General features: G+C 51.5%; 1 protein-coding gene across 1 annotated transcript in view; it reads left to right on the forward strand.

Moving 5' to 3' along the window:
* The window catches only part of POLE (DNA polymerase epsilon, catalytic subunit), a 32,697-nt gene that overhangs the window by 14,557 nt on the left and 1,037 nt on the right, over positions 1 to 17,103 (forward strand). The window contains exons 23-45 of the mRNA XM_062504704.1: positions 419 to 576; positions 2,016 to 2,211; positions 5,036 to 5,250; positions 5,513 to 5,615; positions 5,816 to 5,896; positions 5,974 to 6,096; positions 6,184 to 6,402; positions 6,711 to 6,920; positions 8,053 to 8,196; positions 8,534 to 8,674; positions 10,901 to 11,054; positions 11,135 to 11,241; positions 12,242 to 12,418; positions 12,800 to 13,023; positions 13,171 to 13,391; positions 14,006 to 14,210; positions 14,618 to 14,791; positions 15,056 to 15,181; positions 15,725 to 15,857; positions 15,951 to 16,140; positions 16,229 to 16,360; positions 16,462 to 16,655; positions 16,859 to 17,059. Of these exons, the coding sequence (XP_062360688.1) occupies positions 419 to 576; positions 2,016 to 2,211; positions 5,036 to 5,250; positions 5,513 to 5,615; positions 5,816 to 5,896; positions 5,974 to 6,096; positions 6,184 to 6,402; positions 6,711 to 6,920; positions 8,053 to 8,196; positions 8,534 to 8,674; positions 10,901 to 11,054; positions 11,135 to 11,241; positions 12,242 to 12,418; positions 12,800 to 13,023; positions 13,171 to 13,391; positions 14,006 to 14,210; positions 14,618 to 14,791; positions 15,056 to 15,181; positions 15,725 to 15,857; positions 15,951 to 16,140; positions 16,229 to 16,360; positions 16,462 to 16,655; positions 16,859 to 17,059 (3,828 nt within the window). The remainder of the gene's footprint in view (positions 1 to 418; positions 577 to 2,015; positions 2,212 to 5,035; positions 5,251 to 5,512; positions 5,616 to 5,815; positions 5,897 to 5,973; positions 6,097 to 6,183; positions 6,403 to 6,710; positions 6,921 to 8,052; positions 8,197 to 8,533; positions 8,675 to 10,900; positions 11,055 to 11,134; positions 11,242 to 12,241; positions 12,419 to 12,799; positions 13,024 to 13,170; positions 13,392 to 14,005; positions 14,211 to 14,617; positions 14,792 to 15,055; positions 15,182 to 15,724; positions 15,858 to 15,950; positions 16,141 to 16,228; positions 16,361 to 16,461; positions 16,656 to 16,858; positions 17,060 to 17,103) is intronic.

The raw sequence follows: 17,103 nt of genomic DNA on the forward strand, positions 1-17,103 counted from the left end.
GGGAGAGCCCCTCTTCCATCTCCACTCCCTGTGTACTGGGTGAGATGTTGGGGATGATGCCCCTGGAGAGCATCTGAGTGATGGAGAAAGAGGCTCAGTATCCCCCATCAGAGAGGGGAGCCTGTAAAGGGACAGGTTAGGTGCATGCTTACCTGTGCAGATAGGGAGTCCAGCACAAGGTCTCAACCTATCCTCTGCTCACTCCAGGCTCTGTAAGACAAGAAAATATAATTTTAGAGTCCAAAGCCTTTTTCTTCTCAACAGATAGGACAAGTGTTTTGACTTTTATATTAAATTGTGCTGTAGCTCTCAGGGAGGTGCTCAGGTGTTCCTTTGGGCAGGGTGTGTCCCAGGGGCATCCCCTGGTGTGACCAGACAGCTGTGGATTGAAACTCTTCTCCGGGGACTTGTGTCACAGGAGGGCTTCACAAATGAGCAGTACCAGGAGCTGCAGGATCCAGCCTCACTCACGTACATCACGCGCTCAGAGAACAGCATCTTTTTTGAAGTGGATGGTCCGTACCTTGCCATGATCCTTCCAGCCTCCAAAGAGGAGGGCAAGAAGCTGAAGAAAAGGTGAGATTTTGAAGCTTGAAATATTGTCCCATGGACCTGGGTCTGACTACAAAGCATGCTGTTGCTGTCCCCAGCACCCTCTGTCCTCACAATTCTGGACTTTTTTGTGCTTAATCTATGACAGGACATGGTTCAGCACACACCATTCTCTGCCAGTGCCCTTCTCCAGGCATTCAGACCCTTCTGCAGGTGTCAAAGTGTTGCTCAGTTCTGAGTGGGCCGTGCTTGTAGGACTCCCCTCAGGGACTCTGGATTACTATGGTTAAGGGATCTTAGAAAGGGCATTTATTTCCCAGTCACTCTCCAAGCATAACATCCTGGAGGTGGCTGCAGACCCCGTGGTTGGTGGAAGAAGGAAAGGTTGTGCTGATTGGAATGTGGGCAGGTGGGAGAAAGGCTGGCCAAGCAGGTTTGAGTATCCCCTCTCCTCACTGATCATTCTTACAGTGGTGGTTTGGGTTTTTGTGTGACATACAGATAATTTTCAGGGCTGTAAAAGGCAAAATAATCCAAGAGAAAAGGCAAGAGGGAGGAATGTTCCCTTAGGTATGTCATGGCTGTATCCAGTGTCCTTTCAAGTTCTCTGCCAGCATTGGAGTTGACAGTTTCCTTCTTTCTAAATCTCTTCCTGGTATCTTTATTTCTCCATTTGGGCTCTCATCTCCCAGCCTTAGTTACACACAGATAAGGTAATGCTCCACCAATTAAGGTCAATTCTCACCATTGGTGAGTGCTGCATCAAGGTTTGGTGTCCTTAGCAAAGAAAACATGGAGCTGCTGGATAGAGGCCGTGGAGATGCTCCAAGGGCTGGAGCCCCTCTGCTCTGGAGCCAGGCTGGGAGAGCTGGGGGTGCTCACATGGAAAAGGGAAGACTGCAGGGAGACCTTAGAGCCCCTCCCAGGGCCTAAAGGAGCTCCAGGAGAGCTGGAAAGGAACTTGGGACAAGGGATGGAAAGACAGGACAAGGGGAAATGGCTTCCCACTGCCAGAGGGCAGGGATAGATGAGATACTGGGAAGGAATTCTTGGCTGTGAGGTTTGGGAGGCCCTGGCACAGGGTGCCCAGAGAAGCTCTGGCTGCCCCACAGTATTCCAGGCCAGGCTGGACAGGGCTTGGAGCAGCCTAGTCTAGTGGCAGGTGTCCCTGCCCATGGCAGGGGTGTGGGTCTAGATAATCTTTAAGGTCCTTCCCCTGTGGTTTGATGAGTCAGTGTGGATGAGCTGGGCCAAGAGCTGATGTCCTTTTCCAGACCAAGATAAAATGGTTGCTAGAGAAGCTGTAGATTCTTGAGATTATCCAGGTGCTTCTGTGGCTCCTTTAAACATGCTGGATGGTGGCACAAAGGCATGGGGGAAAAGCAGCCTGGTAGGAGGGACACCAGTGGCGCCCTGGGGGACGTGTCCCTTGGCGTAGGCCAGGTTTCTTCACACTCTCCTAGGTACGCCGTGTTCAATGAGGATGGGTCCCTGGCCGAGCTGAAGGGGTTTGAGGTGAAACGCCGGGGAGAACTGCAGCTGGTGAAGATATTCCAGTCATCTGTGTTCGAAGCCTTTTTGAAAGGCAGCACCCTGGAGGAGGTCTACGCTTCTGTGGCCAAGGTGGCTGATTATTGGCTGGATGTGCTCTACAGCAAGGTAGGCACAGCTCAGCAAATCTGTGCTCCGAGGCAGAGCCTGGGAAGGAGCATCTGAGCTGGTCAGGCACTGTGGGAGGTTGGACTTTACTTGTACAGAGTCAGTGGTCCCCTGTACCTCTTTCACCCTCAGTCACTTCACAGATGACACTGAGCTGGGTGGGAGTGTGGATCTACTGAAGGGCAGGAAGCCCTGCAGAATTATATGGACAGGCTGGATCCATAGGCAAGGCCGGGAGTATGAGGTTCAACAGGGTCAGGTGGCAGATCCTGCACAGGGGTCAGAACAACACCATGGAATGCTCCAGACTGGAGACAGAGGGTCTGGAAAGGCACCTGACAGGAAAGGATCTGGAAGTGCTGATCTACAGTGACGAAACACATCATCTCCCTGTGCTGGACACTGGTGAGGCACTTTGAACCCTGGGGTCAGTTTTTGTCCCCTCATTATTAGAAAGACATTGAGGGACTGGAGCATGTCCAGAGAAGGGAAAAGAGCTGGGGAAGTGGCTGGAGTGCAAGTCTAATGAGGAGCAGCTGTGGGGGCTCAGCCTGGAGAAAAGGAGGTTCAGAGGGGGACATTCTTACTCTACAACTCCCTGACAGTAGGGTGGAACCAGGTGGGCGTTGGGCACTTCTCCCAGGGAACAAGTGACAGGATTAGAGGAAACAGCCTCAAATTGCAGCAGGGGTGGTTTAGGTTGAGTAATGGAGAAAATTTCATCTCCAAAACAATTGTCCAGCTCTGGTACAGACAGGCTCCCCACGGCAGTGGTGGAGGAATTATCTCTGGAGGAATTTAAAAGGTGTGTGGATGTCACACTTGGGGGTACATGGGTTAGTGGTGGATTTGGCACTGCTGAGGGAATGGTTTGACTTGGTGATATTAGAGGGCGTTTCATGATGCTGTGATTCTGTGAGAATGATTCTGTGATTGTATGAGACAAGGGGGTGGGAGGGAACAAGAGTTTAACTGGGTCCTTGTCATGACCTACGGGTCCGGGGCCATGATGCTTATCATAAATTCTCTTCAGGTTGAACAAAGATACCGGTCACATGTCAGGAACTCTTATGTTTTATTTTATAGTCACTTTAACTCCAGCAACCCGCCCACTGCTTGAACTCAAAAAGTGTTAGTCAACAAGACAGTTCTTACAGAAGACTTCCAAAAGAGTGAAAGCAAACAAGCCCTTAATTTTGTATGGAACACTTAAATTAAGTTCTCAACTCCCGCCATAAGCACCTCAAAAGGTGCTGGTTCACAAGCTGCTTGTCCTGGTTTGAAAGACAGGTGTTTGCTAAGGAAAGCAGAAGCCTCCCTTTGGACTGAAAAATGTGATCCTTCCTTTCTACAAATTATTATGATTTTGAAATTAAGGGAGCTCTCAGGCAAAGATGTGGGGGTAGGAATAACAGTTCTTTACTAGTATATCTAACAAGACAAACTAGAACAACAACAGCTATGAAATTACCCACAAACAGAACAGTAACTCAGTCCCAGTGTTTTTTGGCTGCAGGCACCTTTTCCCTGAGCTGCAGTTCCCGGTGCTGGGGGCGGGCGGGTCCCGCAGAGCTGCAGGAGGGCTGGGGGTGATGGCAGCGCTGTCCCAGGGGGAGAGAGAGAGATGGAGAGAGCCCTCCGCTCACGGTATGGGTCCTGATGCTCAGCAGAGTTCTGGATGATGGCAGGTTAAGGCAAGAAAAACAGCAGTGCAGGGTCTGACAGCAGTGAGGATGGATCCCAGTGCTGGGATGGCAGGGATGGGACACAGGCAGCGATCGTCCTTCTCGTCCGAACTCTGCGGGGGAAATGGGGAGAGCCAGAGCCTTCCGCTTCTTCTGGCTGTTTGAATCTCGCAGGGTTTCTCTCCTCTCTCTCTCCCCTCCCCTTGCCACCAGGGCCCAGTCAACAGGTATCTTAGCATGACAATGGGCAAAATTCCACAGAGGGAAAGGGGAAAGAACCAACCCCCAACACTACTATAGACCACCAATATGTAAGGGTACTGGCTAACAAGCTGCAGCACACTGTCACACAGAGGTGCTGGCATGTGAACCACAGCACCACTCCTTAAAGGTTCTGACTAACAAGCCACAATACACCTTTACACAAGCTCCTCACTCACAGAACAGGGTTCAATACAAATTATGAAGTAGAATATGATGGCCCTGCTTTGCTCAGGCAAAGCAAGGGAAGAAAACAAAGAATATCACCAGTCCTTAGATCTGCGTTGGTCTTGCTGTGGTCATGCTACATGGATGGTCCAGAGCTGGGGCAAACAATGAGACAAAGCAAGTGGAAGAGAAAGAGAGGATAAAAAGAAAAGAGGGAAGGGGACCTATTTGTTCCCTTTCATGCACACAGCCGGCCCTTCTGGATGTGTGTTGCAGAGGGTACTAAGCACGAGTATTGAGGTGTGGCAAGGAATTAGCTCAGAACAGCACAGCCACACCTCCGAGGGACCTTCTCCAATCACACCTTTCCTGTAGCAGTACTCATGATGTTTGAGACAAAAATATGTTTCATTCTGGTCCTCTAAAGTCCTTAATTTTGTGATGCTGTTTTGCAAGAAATTCTTGGTAAGCCTAATTTTGCATGCACAACACAAAGTGTGCTGCCACAGCCCAGCCATGGCACAAATGGGTGCAAGCCAGGAACCCACACTCCCTCTTTTCTGTAGATCCCACTGGCAGCTGCACCAGGACGCAATTCCCAGGTTCCCTGTAAAATCGCACATTAGCTGTGTGTGGTGCTCCCTGTTCCTGACAGCAGCAAAGTTTGATCATTCATTCTTGCTAACTTTGGGCTTTTCCCTGTCTTTTAGGCTGCCAACATGCCTGATTCAGAGCTGTTTGAGCTCATCTCAGAGAACCGGTCCATGTCACGCAAACTGGAGGACTACGGGGAGCAGAAATCCACCTCCATCAGCACTGCCAAGCGCCTAGCAGAGTTTTTGGGGGACCAGATGGTGAAGGATGCAGGGCTGAGCTGTCGCTTCATCATTTCGAAGAAACCAGAAGGGTCTCCAGTCACTGAGAGGTAACCTCATCTGGAGGCGCCAGGGCTTCTGGCCTTGTGGGAGAAACCAAGAGGGGATGGGCAGGTAGCAGGAAGGGAGAGAACTGGAATACATGGCCAAGTGATCTCAGGTATGATCCCTGGCACAGGCCATGAGCAGGGTAAAGGGTAACACCCTACAGCCCAGTGGCCTTGCAGGAGTTTAGGAGAAGCCTGGGGGATATCCGCAGGCTGGGAGAGTAGATTGTGGGGTGCTAGGACACAGATTCTCTGCCTTCCGCAGGGCCATTCCCCTTGCCATCTTCCAAGCCGAGCCCAGCGTGCGCAAGCACTACCTCCGAAAATGGCTGAAGAGCCCCTCGCTGCAGGACTTCAACATCCGTACAGTGAGTGAGGCATCCCTTCAGATGACCCTGCATCTGGGACGGGAGCTCGTCCTTTTAGAGACACAACCTGCGCAGCAGCTTCCTGTGCTCACAAAGCAGGGGGCTGGGGTGGGTGGGGCTGCTACTGGCATGTTTGATCCTATGTCTGGGGACCCTTCTCCTTGGATTTCTTCACTGCCCAAGCTCTGCCCTCTTCCCAGATCCTAGACTGGGACTACTACATTGAGAGACTGGGCAGCACCATCCAGAAAATCATCACCATTCCTGCAGCCCTGCAGCAGGTATGGGGCAGTGGGGGGGCTGGAGAGGAGGAAGGATTTGTGCTGGGGATTCAGTGTGATTTGGAGCTACTCTGCAGGTAAAGAACCCAGTGCCACGGGTCCGACACCCGGACTGGCTTCATAAGAAACTCCTGGAGAAGAATGATGTGTACAAACAGAAAAAAATCAATGAGCTCTTTATTTCAGAAGGCAAAAAACAGGTAAGGAGGATAAGGGCAAGGTGCTAGCTGTGCCAGTGGGGCTTTTCTCTTGCAGCCCCCATCCTCCTGCTCTCCTTGCTCTCTCAGGTTCTTGCCTGCCAGCCTGTGGAGGGGACACCCAGCTCACAGGTGGGTGACATAGAGGATTTTAGGACTGTCAAGATCCGTCAGCCACTGATTCCCATAGCAAATAAGCGGAAGCGCATCCCTGCAGCAGAGGAAAGCCAACAGCTGTCCCAGGACCTGGAGCTGTCCCAGTCCTGGCGGGAGATCCTGGGACCACCTCCCCCTTTTGGCACCACCAAGGTAGGTGAAGCAGATTTGTGCAGGGGATACCCCAGGACTGTTCTCATCCAACTGGGCAGCTTGGGTGCTTCCAGAAGCAAGCTGTGGGTTTTCCAAAACACTCTGCACACACATGGCTCTGGGATACAAGGGAAAATATAACCAGGAGACAGAAAAGCAACCACTGATGGAGAAAAGGGGGGTGGTGGCTTCGCAGCTGAGGCAGGAATATTATGTGGGACTGGGGGCCAGAGGGCTAGGCTGTATAATGTGATGTTGTGGGGCTGGGAAGCCTTTGTTGATTTCATACTTGCTGTCACCCCACTCAGGAAGAGCATCTGGTCTGGCTGCGCTTCCACCAGAAGAAGTGGGGGTTGCAGGCTCGGCAGCGACAGGAGCAGCGGAAGAGGCGGCGGCTGGAGGATGATGGGGTAGTGACAGGTGGAGGAGCAGTCCGTGATGCACTCTCCAAAGGGCTGGGCAGTTACCTGCGCCGGAGAGCACGCAGCATCCTGGACTTGCCCTGGCAGGTCGTGCAGGTATCAGGGAGGTGACCTGCCACAGAGCAGCCTGGGGCACAAGCCTCACATTTACACTCTGTGGTCAAACAGTGAAGTTCAGGAACCCTGACTTACCCCATGTAAGTGTTAGCCCTGGGAAGCCCAGGAGGGGCTACAGAACCTCAGACTCACGCACATCCAGATGAAAACGGGTGCCTAGAGAGTCATTCTTGGTGACTCTCAGATGTATGGGTAGATCTGCTGGTGGTACAGCTCTAGTTCAGCACTCCACAGTCACAGAATAGCAAAAACATCTGCTGAGGCTGGGGCAGCTTTCATGTCCTACTGGTCCCCCATCCTGCTCAGTCAGCACCTCCAGAGCTGGAGTCCCAGGACCACATCCTGGAATATCTCCAAGGATGGAGAGTGCACACCTTCCATGTGCAACCTGGACCAGGTTTACCTTTGCAGGGAAAAAGTTTCTGACATGCAGAGGGACCCTTGTGCATTCTGCTTTGTTCCCATGATGCCTGGTCCTACCACTGGGCACCACTGGGAGGAGTCAGATTCTATCCCCTTTGCATTTCCCTTTGGATATATATATGCGGATGAGATTCCTCTGAGCTTTATCTGCTCTGGGATGGATAGTTCCAGTTCTGCCAGCCTTTCCTAGTATGAAAGGTGCTCCAATCCCTTCTTCCTCCTTGTGACACTTCACTCCCATTTAGTATGTCTATGTCCTGTGTTGAGGAGCCCAGTAAGATTCCAGTGGTGCCTACGAACAGACAATATACAAATGAAGAGGTGGAGTGGTGTTAGGCAGGTGTTTTTACAAACTATTGTTATGTGTGGCCACCTAAGCCCAGCCTCTGTCACCCACTTCATCCTCCAGAAAGGTCTCAGAGCTGCAGATCCAGGACTTCAGAGTGACTTGGAATACATCTTCTGGAATTAGTTGGCCAGCCTGAGGCAGAGTTTTTCTTTATGGTACCCTGGGACAGTAGCAGGACACACGGACTGCAGTGCTGAAAGTGATGACTCTCTAAGCCCCCTGCTTTGCTTTTAGCCACCGGCTGACCATGTAGATCCCCAGAGCACTCTGCAGTGTGGATGTAAGCACTGAGGGCGTGTTGGATCTCCTAAGGCTGACCTTGTGCCCCATGTCTTGCAGATCGCTGAGACCGGCCAGCCTGGGCTGTTTCGGCTGTGGGCAGTGATAGGGAGTGACCTGCACTGCATCAAGCTGAGCATCCCCCGTGTTTTCTATGTCAACCAGCGCATCCCAAAGCCTGAGGAGGGAACAGCCTGCAGGAAGGTGAGGACCTGCCCCTCTAGAAAGGGAAACAGCTGCTTGCTTGTACTTAGCTAAGACACTTCGCCTCCCTTGTAAGCAGGAGTTACAAGCATCTGCCATGTAACACTTCATTCTTCTACCTCATGGGTATTCCTCATCCAGGCCCTAGTCCCTCTGCTACTTCCAGCCTGCCTGGAAATCAAGCTTTCTGTTACAGGAGTTTATAACCTGCATGAGCATAACCCACTGATTTCCTTAGGAGGGAGCACCAGGAGCTAGCCTGGCTCGCAGCCTGGGTCCTGGCAGTGGTGCCATGTGGTGTTATGTGTCCTAGTAATCCTGTCCCTTATTTTGGCAGGTAAACAGGATCCTGCCCCGCTCAAACTTAGTTTACAACTTGTACGAATACTCTGTTCCTGAAGACATGTACCAAGAGCACATTAATGAAATCAATGCAGACCTCTCTGCTCCAGACATTGAGGGAGTGTATGAGACACAGGTAACTCCTCCAGGTGCTCATCTTTTAAGGGTTGCTGAGCAGTAGCTTGTTAGTCTGAGTTCCACTGGGACATCAGAAATCCAAGCCCCTGGACATTGCCCAGGAAACTGGTAGTTATGCTTATATGGTCAGAATCGCTGAATATCAGCATATGGGTTACAGTATGTCAAGAAAGGGATTTGGGTTTATTTGGAGTTGGGAAGGAAATGGAGAGCTTCCTCTAAACTAATCCAGAGCCAGCCTGCTGGTATTGGAACCAGGAAGGAGAAGGGGCATTTGGAGTAAAGATGGGGGAAAATCCAGCATACGTGGAGTGATACATAGGTCTGAGTGTCGTGTCCTCTAAAAGAAGTTTGTAAAAGCTTTACAAAAAAGACCAGCATGTAACTTGGAAGATAGGGAGGAGCAAGAACAACATAAAAGAAATCCTGTAGAAAGCAATGAGGCTAAAATTCAGTTTGCCAGTGCTGAAAATGAAGGTGGGAACCTGAGATGCTTGCTTCCAGTGAGAATATTGGTTTGTCAAGCAGATAACAACCTGATAACAGGAATTTAAGACGATATTGTAGTGAAAAGACCTGGCCTGTATGGAAGTGGCAGAGTAGATGCACCACTGTAAGAGTGGAGTTAAAGAGAGCATAAAGGCAGGTGAGTTTGGTACTGAAATGCACTGTAGTATTATTATAGATGAAAAGTCCTGATTAGGAAAAGCTTTGCTGTGAGCAGAGGTGCCACTGGTTATGAAATGCTTTCTGAGATGCAAGAGGCTGCAAGGGCAAAAAGATCATCACAGAGTTGGGAGACTTTTGTTACTGAAGTTACTGGTATAACCTGTGAAACTTTCCAGTAGGACATAGTTAAAGAAAACTTATATTCACCTTAAGTTTCTGCTTTTGAAAAATTTGAAGAAGGGTCTCTCAAGGCAAGACACAACTCAGTGATTGCATGGAGGCTGTGAAATCCTGTGGTGATGTAAAACGTTGAACCATATATGCCATCAGCAATTGAAAATGGTCCCCACCAAACCATACTGAAGTTTAGTAAGCAGCACCCAAAACTTACTTCAGATTACTTGTCCGAAGTGACTGGCATGTCCCCAAATTCTTTATATCTATAGATCTTCTTCTAGGAAAACCTGAGTCCTCTCCACTCTAGTAGTGTTTAGGAAGTGGGAAAGTGAAAAATCAAGAAGTTAAGGGGAAATTAAAATTAGCAGCTGAAGTAAAACAAAGGGCATAGAGAAGTTTCAAAGATATGATGGAATTTAGATAGTCATGGGGTAGCTGCATCTATCATCTGAGGGGAGGTTGAGTGAGTGTGACTGTGCAGCACAGAAGAGGCTCAGGCCTCAGGCTCACTCTTTGTTCAGTGCAAAGACTGGAGAAGAGCCAGCCTCTGCTCTGGTGCCCAGGAAAGAATGGGAGGCAGTAGACACAACCTAAAACATGAAAATAGTGTGTAAATGTCAGAAAAAAAATTCTGCAAATACTGTTGAGCAGGTTGCCCAAAGGGTTGTGGAGTTTTCATCCCCAGAGACACAGTTTACCCAGATGGATACTGACCTAGGCAAGGGAAGATCTGTCTTGATCTCTAAACTACTGCAATGCAGTTCTGATCATGATCCTAAAAAATGCAGCAGGAGTAACAGAAGGATGCAAGAGAGGGAACAGTTTGCCATTGGGGATGGAACTTAGATGGGAATGCTTCATCCTGCTGAAGAGATGTGAGGGGCCTCTACAACTAAAACTAGCACAAGGGAAGAGCAATCAGGCAGCAAATGTTTATTGCTTCTCACTAGTTTGGGACCAGGTTCCTCAGCAAGTCTTCAGGAGTCTCCTCCAGCAGTAGATTTGACAGCTACAGGGTTAATAAAACAGGATGGATCTGTGGTGAATCTCCCACCATGCCAATTATCTGGAAGTTCAAATGGAGCCCCTGCCTCAGAGTGACAAACTACAAGTTGCAGAGCAGCAAAATTGCCCAGATATTGCTCCACATGTCCTCCAAAGTAGCTTGATGGTAGGATCTGGGCCTAGATAGGAAGATGTGTATTTTGAGATACCTGTTCTATACCTTTAGCAAGGCTGATAATACCAAACTCATGCCAAGGCACCTCAGATACGTGCTAAAACCCCTGTGGGGTTTTATCTGGGTCATTCTAGGTCTGCAACCCCCAAGAAGAGATTAGTAGCAGTTGTTTCATTACATCTCTCCCTAACATTCCAGGTGCCACTGCTCTTCCGTGCCCTCATCCACCTGGGCTGTGTGTGCATGGTCAGCAGGCAGCTCGTCCAGCACCTAGCAGGGCGAGAGGCTGAAACCTTCAACATTGAGCACCTGGAGATGCGCTCACTGGCCCAGTTCACTTACCTGGAGCCAGGTGAGGCATCCTGGGAAAGGGTCTCCTGGGGCACCTGGCATCCGTGGACACCAGTGACGCTCTGTGTTCTGTGTCCCCAGGAAGCATTCGCCACATCTACCTGTACCACAGCTCCCAGGGCAGCAGGGCACTCCTGGGCCTCTTCATCCCCTCACAGCGCAAGGCTGCCATCTTCGTGCTGGACAAGGTAAGGAGCACTGTGGAGAGTGGGAAATTGGGGATGCTGATGGCTGCACATGCCCTGGCCATGTGCCCTGACAGCCCAGAAACCCCCTGGAGTGATCCCCCACACCATGGGCAGCAGGGAAGGGAGGGATTCTGCCCCTCTGCCTTGCGCAGGTGAGACCCCACATGTAGAGCTGCCTCCCACCCTGGGGTTTGCAACATGGGAAGGACTTGGAGCTGCTGAAGCAAGTTCAGAGGGGGCCACAAATATGCTCTGAGGAAGGCTGGAACATTTCTGCTTTGGAGACAGGCTGGGAGATTTGGAGGTGCTCAACCAGGAGAAGAGAAGGCTCCAGGGAGGCCTTAGAACCCCTTCCAGTGCCCAAAGAGAGCTGGAAAGGATCTGTGGACAAAGGATGGAGTGACAGAGCAACAGGGAATGGCTTCCCACTACCAGAGGGCAGGGTTAGGTGGGATACTGGGAGAAGATTGTTCTCTGTGAGGATGGTCAGGGCCTGGCACAGGTTTGCCAGCAAAGCTATAGCTGCCCCATCCCCAGAAGTTGGATGGGGCCTGCAGCAACCTGGTCTAGTTGACCTCAGGTTGCACCAGGGGAGGTTTAAGATGAATATTAGGAAAAACACACCAAAACACCTTGGCACAGCTGCCCAGGACAGTGGTGGAGTCACCATGCCCAGAGGGATTTAAAAGATTCGAGGATGTGGCACTTGGAGACGTGGTTTAGTGGTAACCTTGGCAGTGTTGGGTGACCAGCTGGACTTGATCGTAAAGGTATTTTCCAACCTAAACAATTCTGAGATGGTGTATTGTCCGTCTGTGGCAGGGGGTTGGACTAGACAACCTTTAAAGGTTCCTCCCACCCCAGACCATTCCCTGGTAGGGCCAGGCAGCAGGAGCTTTCTCCATACATTGCATATCCCTGCCATGTTTTGGCAGGACCCCTGGCACGGCACATCCCAGGGTCACTCTCCCCCTTCTCTGACCTGGTCTCTTGCACCCAGGTACGAAGTAACCAGATGCCAAACCTCACCACCTTGTTCTCGGTGGAGCGTGCAGCTCTGCTGGAAAAGGTGGGCAAGGAACTGTTGCCCCCAGACAAACACACCTTCGAGGTGCGCGCTGAGACTGACCCCAATGCCATCTACAGAGGTGTCCAGCGGATGCTCTTGGGCTACAAGGTGAGATGAAGGTGTGGGAAAGGTTTCAGTGAGACCTTTGGGACTAAGGGAAGGATGGTGTGGAAGGCACTGGTGTACTAGTTCCAAGAACACCAGCACACAACTTGCTGGACCCAAGGTCAAGAAGTGGGTGCTTGTTTTGCTTGTGGGGGGCTTACCTGGGGCAGTGCCAGCAGCAAGGCCCACCTTAAGATCTCGCTTCATCCCTGTGCTCAGCTGGAGAGCTGGTGGTTTTGCAGGTGGGTGGGGGCTTCAAGAATGCTGGCATGTGCTGTCCCAGGACCGTGGGACCTGCTGTAGGAATGGGGAGCATGACACCACCAGCTTCCTGCTAAGCAAGTAAGAGGTGCACTAGGACATGTCTCTTTGTCCTTGGTACAGGATGAGCGCCGGGGCCCCACGTTGGTGGCTGTGCAGTCCAACTGGGACCTGAAACGGCTGGCAAGTGGGATCCCCACCATTGAGGAGTTCCCCTTGGTCCCCATCCGGCTGGTAGATGACATCAGCTACTCGGTCCTGGACTGGCAGCGCCATGCCGCCCGTCGCATGATCCGCCACTATCTCAACCTAGACACCTGCCTCTCCCAGGCTTTTGAGATGAGCAGGTACCCAGGGTGGCCATGTTCCCCTGACACTGCCATGCTTTCAGTGGGACCAGAGAAGCTGCCTCATCCCTTGAGGGGATGGTCAGGGTCTCTGTTTTTCCTGCAGCCGTGCTCACGCCAATGACTAGTGATGTCTCTGTGCCTCAGGTACTACCACATCCCCATTGGGAACCTCCCTGATGACATTTCCACCTTTGGCTCTGACCTATTCTTCTCACGCCACCTGTGTCGTCACAACCATCTGTTGTGGCTGTCCCCCACGGCCCGCCCCGACCTGGGGGGGAAGGAGGCTGATGACAACCGTCTGGTCATGGAGTTTGATGAGAGAGCCTCAGTTGAGATCAACAACCCTGGCTGCTACTCGACAGGTGAAGAGGGAGGAGGGTGGTAGCACTGAATGGGACAGAGCTGGATCCTGCTCTGTGAATCCTGCAGAGGGGTGGATGCAGTCCCCAAAGAGTCTCTATGGTGACAGTAGTAACCAGTAGCTATTGCGTTTCAGCATGGTTATGGGGGAAATGGATGGCTAGGGGCATGTTCTCGAGCAGGGAAGGCTCACCTTTAACATGTGCAGGTATCAAAAACGGGGACTTTTTTATCAGTGACCAATGACAGCAGCACTTGGCAGGCCACCTGCAATATTGTAAGCCCAAGGAAAGTTGACTTCATCATCACTGGTAATGCTGGGACTGGTCTCGCTTAGGCAGCTTTAGTGAATGAATTCTTCTGAGGTCCACTGTTGCAGCCTCCAGGAAAACTGGTGGTCCCCAGAGGGTCAGTAGGTTCAAGTTTCATTGAAAGATGAGGCTCAATCAACACTTATGAAGGTCCAGTCATGCTGATGAAAGCATCTGCCCTCTGACTGCAGTAGCACCTATAGATTAGAACAACCTGTACCTGTGAAAAGCACTTCTGGCAGCAGCAGGGAGGGTGTTCCTGGTCCTTTCCCTGCCTCCCTGCTGACAGTTGTGTCTGCTTTTAGTGTGTCTGGAGCTGGACATCCAGAGCCTGGCTGTGAACACTGTGTTGCAGTCCCACCATGTGAATGACATGGAAGGAGGCTCCAGCATGAGCATTAGCTTCGATGTGATTCAGCAGGCATCCCTGGAGGACATGGTAACAGGGAACCAAGCTGTGAACATCCCAGCCAGCTATGATGAGACTGCACTCTGCTCCAACGCTTTCAGGTGTGGCTTGAGAAACAGCAGGAGGTAGAGCAGGTGGTCTCCATCCTGGCAGGTCCCCTCAGAGTCCTGCTTCATTCCCTCCTGGCTTTAGCTTTTCTCCAGCAGTTGGGCTTGTAGGGTGCTCTAAGTATAAATCCAGATCTCAGGTGCATGGCAGGCATCTTCTCCAACACATCACAAGATCCTCAGAGCTGCCTGCTGCCTCAGCCAGCAGATGTGTGGGGATGTTGCTTTCTTCTTTTTTTCATGCTCCACCAGGTTATAGAGGCACAGATCATGTGCTAAGGGCTGAACAAGGGAGTTCCTGTTCTAAATCGTCTAGTGTGTCCATAAACACATCCCTGTCAGGAAGGGAGAAGGGGTTGCTGGTGGCTGGTGGGGTGATGCTGGTCTCTACTTGCTGGCAGGATTTTGAAGAGCATGGTGGTGAGCTGGGTGAAGGAGATTACGCAGTACCACAACGTCTATGCAGACAACCAGGTCATTCACTTTTACCGCTGGCTCCGCTCTCCTTCCTCCCTGCTCTATGACCCAGCACTGCACCGCATGCTCCACAACATGATGAAGAAGCTTTTCCTGCAGTAAGTGAGGTCTGAAGTGTGCCAGGCTGGTGGATGGGGAATGGAGAGGTGTGATGTTAGTGATCAGGATGCTGGCACCCAAGTGATCCTCCAGAAAGGTGGGGTTAGTCGGATGGACCTCTCATCCTCTTTGGGTGACTTCCCTTGCCCAGTGTTGCTGCATGTTGACTCCAGAATGATGGATCAACACATCCTCTTTGGGTCACATCTGCCCCTCTGACATTGCTTTCCCACCCACTGACCACACCCTGTGCCCTGCTGCAGGCTGGTGGCCGAGTTCAAGCGCCTGGGCTCCTCTGTGGTCTATGCCAACTTCAACCGCATCATCCTGTGCACCAAGAAGCGGCGTATTGAGGATGCCATCAGCTACATGGAGTACATCATCAACAGGTGGAGTGCACCTGGAGAGGAGGCTCCTGGGTGGTGGGGCTGGGGCAGGGCTCAAGGCCCTAACTTTTTACCTTCTGATGCTTCTCAGAAGTGAATTTATTAGTTTGTTTTGTTTTGTTTTGGGGTTTTTTTTTGGTTTTTTTTGGTTTTTTTGGGTTTTTTTTGCAAAACTACTGAAGGGACAAGGCTTCCCAGATATCTTACTGTCATGCCTAGAGTAGTGATCTGTCCCTTGCTGCCCTCTATAGGTAGTATTCCAAGTATACTCATAGGATTCAATCCTGAAGAGAGCTCCAGGAGAGCCTGAGATGCCCAGCAACTTGTCCCCTGGCTGGCTGTCCACATCCCATCTTGTGGTATAGGCACCTTGACACAACAGCAGAGAGCCAAGTGTCCTTGGGCATGACTTCCCCTGGGATCCCTGACATGGGTCCAGTGGGAAAGGGGACACCCCTCTCTTCTGGCCAGTACCACCTCCTCACAGTGTCCCATGGAGAAGAGACAATGCTGAAACAGGGACTGACTGCAGTTTCCTCCCTCCAGCATCCACTCCAAGGAGATCTTCCACTCTCTGACCATCTCATTCTCCCGCTGCTGGGAGTTCCTGCTCTGGATGGACCCAGCAAATTATGGAGGTATCAAGGGAAGAGTGGATTCACGCATCCACTATGGGGAGGTAAGAGATAGGAAGCACCCTGTCCCTCGGGAGCAGAGCAGGGAGGTGTTGGCTGGGCATGAGGAACTGCTATGGCATTGCTGGGACCTGCAGAAGGACACCAGCAAGAAGCAGGCATTGGAGGAGGAGGAGAGCGAGGAGGAGGAGGAGGAGGTGGCGAGGGAAGAAGAGGAGGAGGAAGGGGAGCCAGATGTGGAGGAGCTGCTGGAGAACAGCTGGAACATCGCACAGTTTCTGCCCCAGGCTGGCTCCTGCCAGAGTTACTTTTTGATGATTGTATCAGGTGAGCAGTGTGGGGAGATGCTGCGTTCACTGTGCCCCTCCAATGCCTGCTCTGGGTAGGAGGTGGAGCCTTGCCTATGTCTTCCCAGCCTACATCGTGGCTGTGTACCACAGCATGAAGGAGGAACTGCAGCGTAACATCTCTGGGAGCACCCCCATCAAGAGAAGGAGCACTAGCCAGGTGTCCCAGGAGGCGCTGGGGGAGCTAAGGGCCATGCCTGGTGAGTGCCAAGCCTCAGGGCCGCCCTGCTGCAGGCAGAGCCACCCACCTTGCTTGCCCAGTGTGCCACCAATCAGTTCACTCTCTACTTCATCCCTCTAGGCATGATCACATTCTCACAAGATTATGTGGCCAATGAGCTCACTCAAAGCTTCTTCACCATCACCCAGAAGATCCAGAAGAAGATGGCTGGTTCCCAGAATGCCACAGAGCCCTCAGACATGTTCCCAGTCCTGCCTGGCTCCTACCTGCCACTCAACAACCCAGCTCTGGAGTTCATCAAATACGTTTGCAAGGTCAGTGGGGGTGGGTCAGGCCCCTTGTCTGAAGGACTAGGGTCTGAACTGACATTCTGGTCCTTATCCATTGCTGCAGCTTTTCCCAGGAGGGACCTACAACCAATTTACTGTGCCCTGAATCCATATGAGGATCACAGATCTGAGCTGTCCTGCTGAGAACAGTTTCTGCTGCTTGGCTCACCTGGTTTTTATCCTCACAGGTCCTCTCCCTGGATGCCAACATAACTAACCAGGTGAACAAACTACGCCGGGACCTGCTGCGCCTCATCGAGGTGGGCGAGTTCTCAGAAGCAGCCCAGTTTCAAGACCCTTGCCGCTCCTATGTGCTTCCTGAAGTCATCTGCAGGAACTGCAATTTCTGCAGGGACCTGGACCTGTGCAAGGACCCTTCCCTTTCCCAGGTACAGCCTCCCTCCTCCACTGGGGATAATAGAGGCCCCAGTAG

The sequence above is a fragment of the Cinclus cinclus genome, chromosome 17 (genome assembly GCF_963662255.1).
Source record: "Cinclus cinclus chromosome 17, bCinCin1.1, whole genome shotgun sequence".
Classification (NCBI taxonomy): Eukaryota; Metazoa; Chordata; class Aves; order Passeriformes; family Cinclidae; genus Cinclus; species Cinclus cinclus.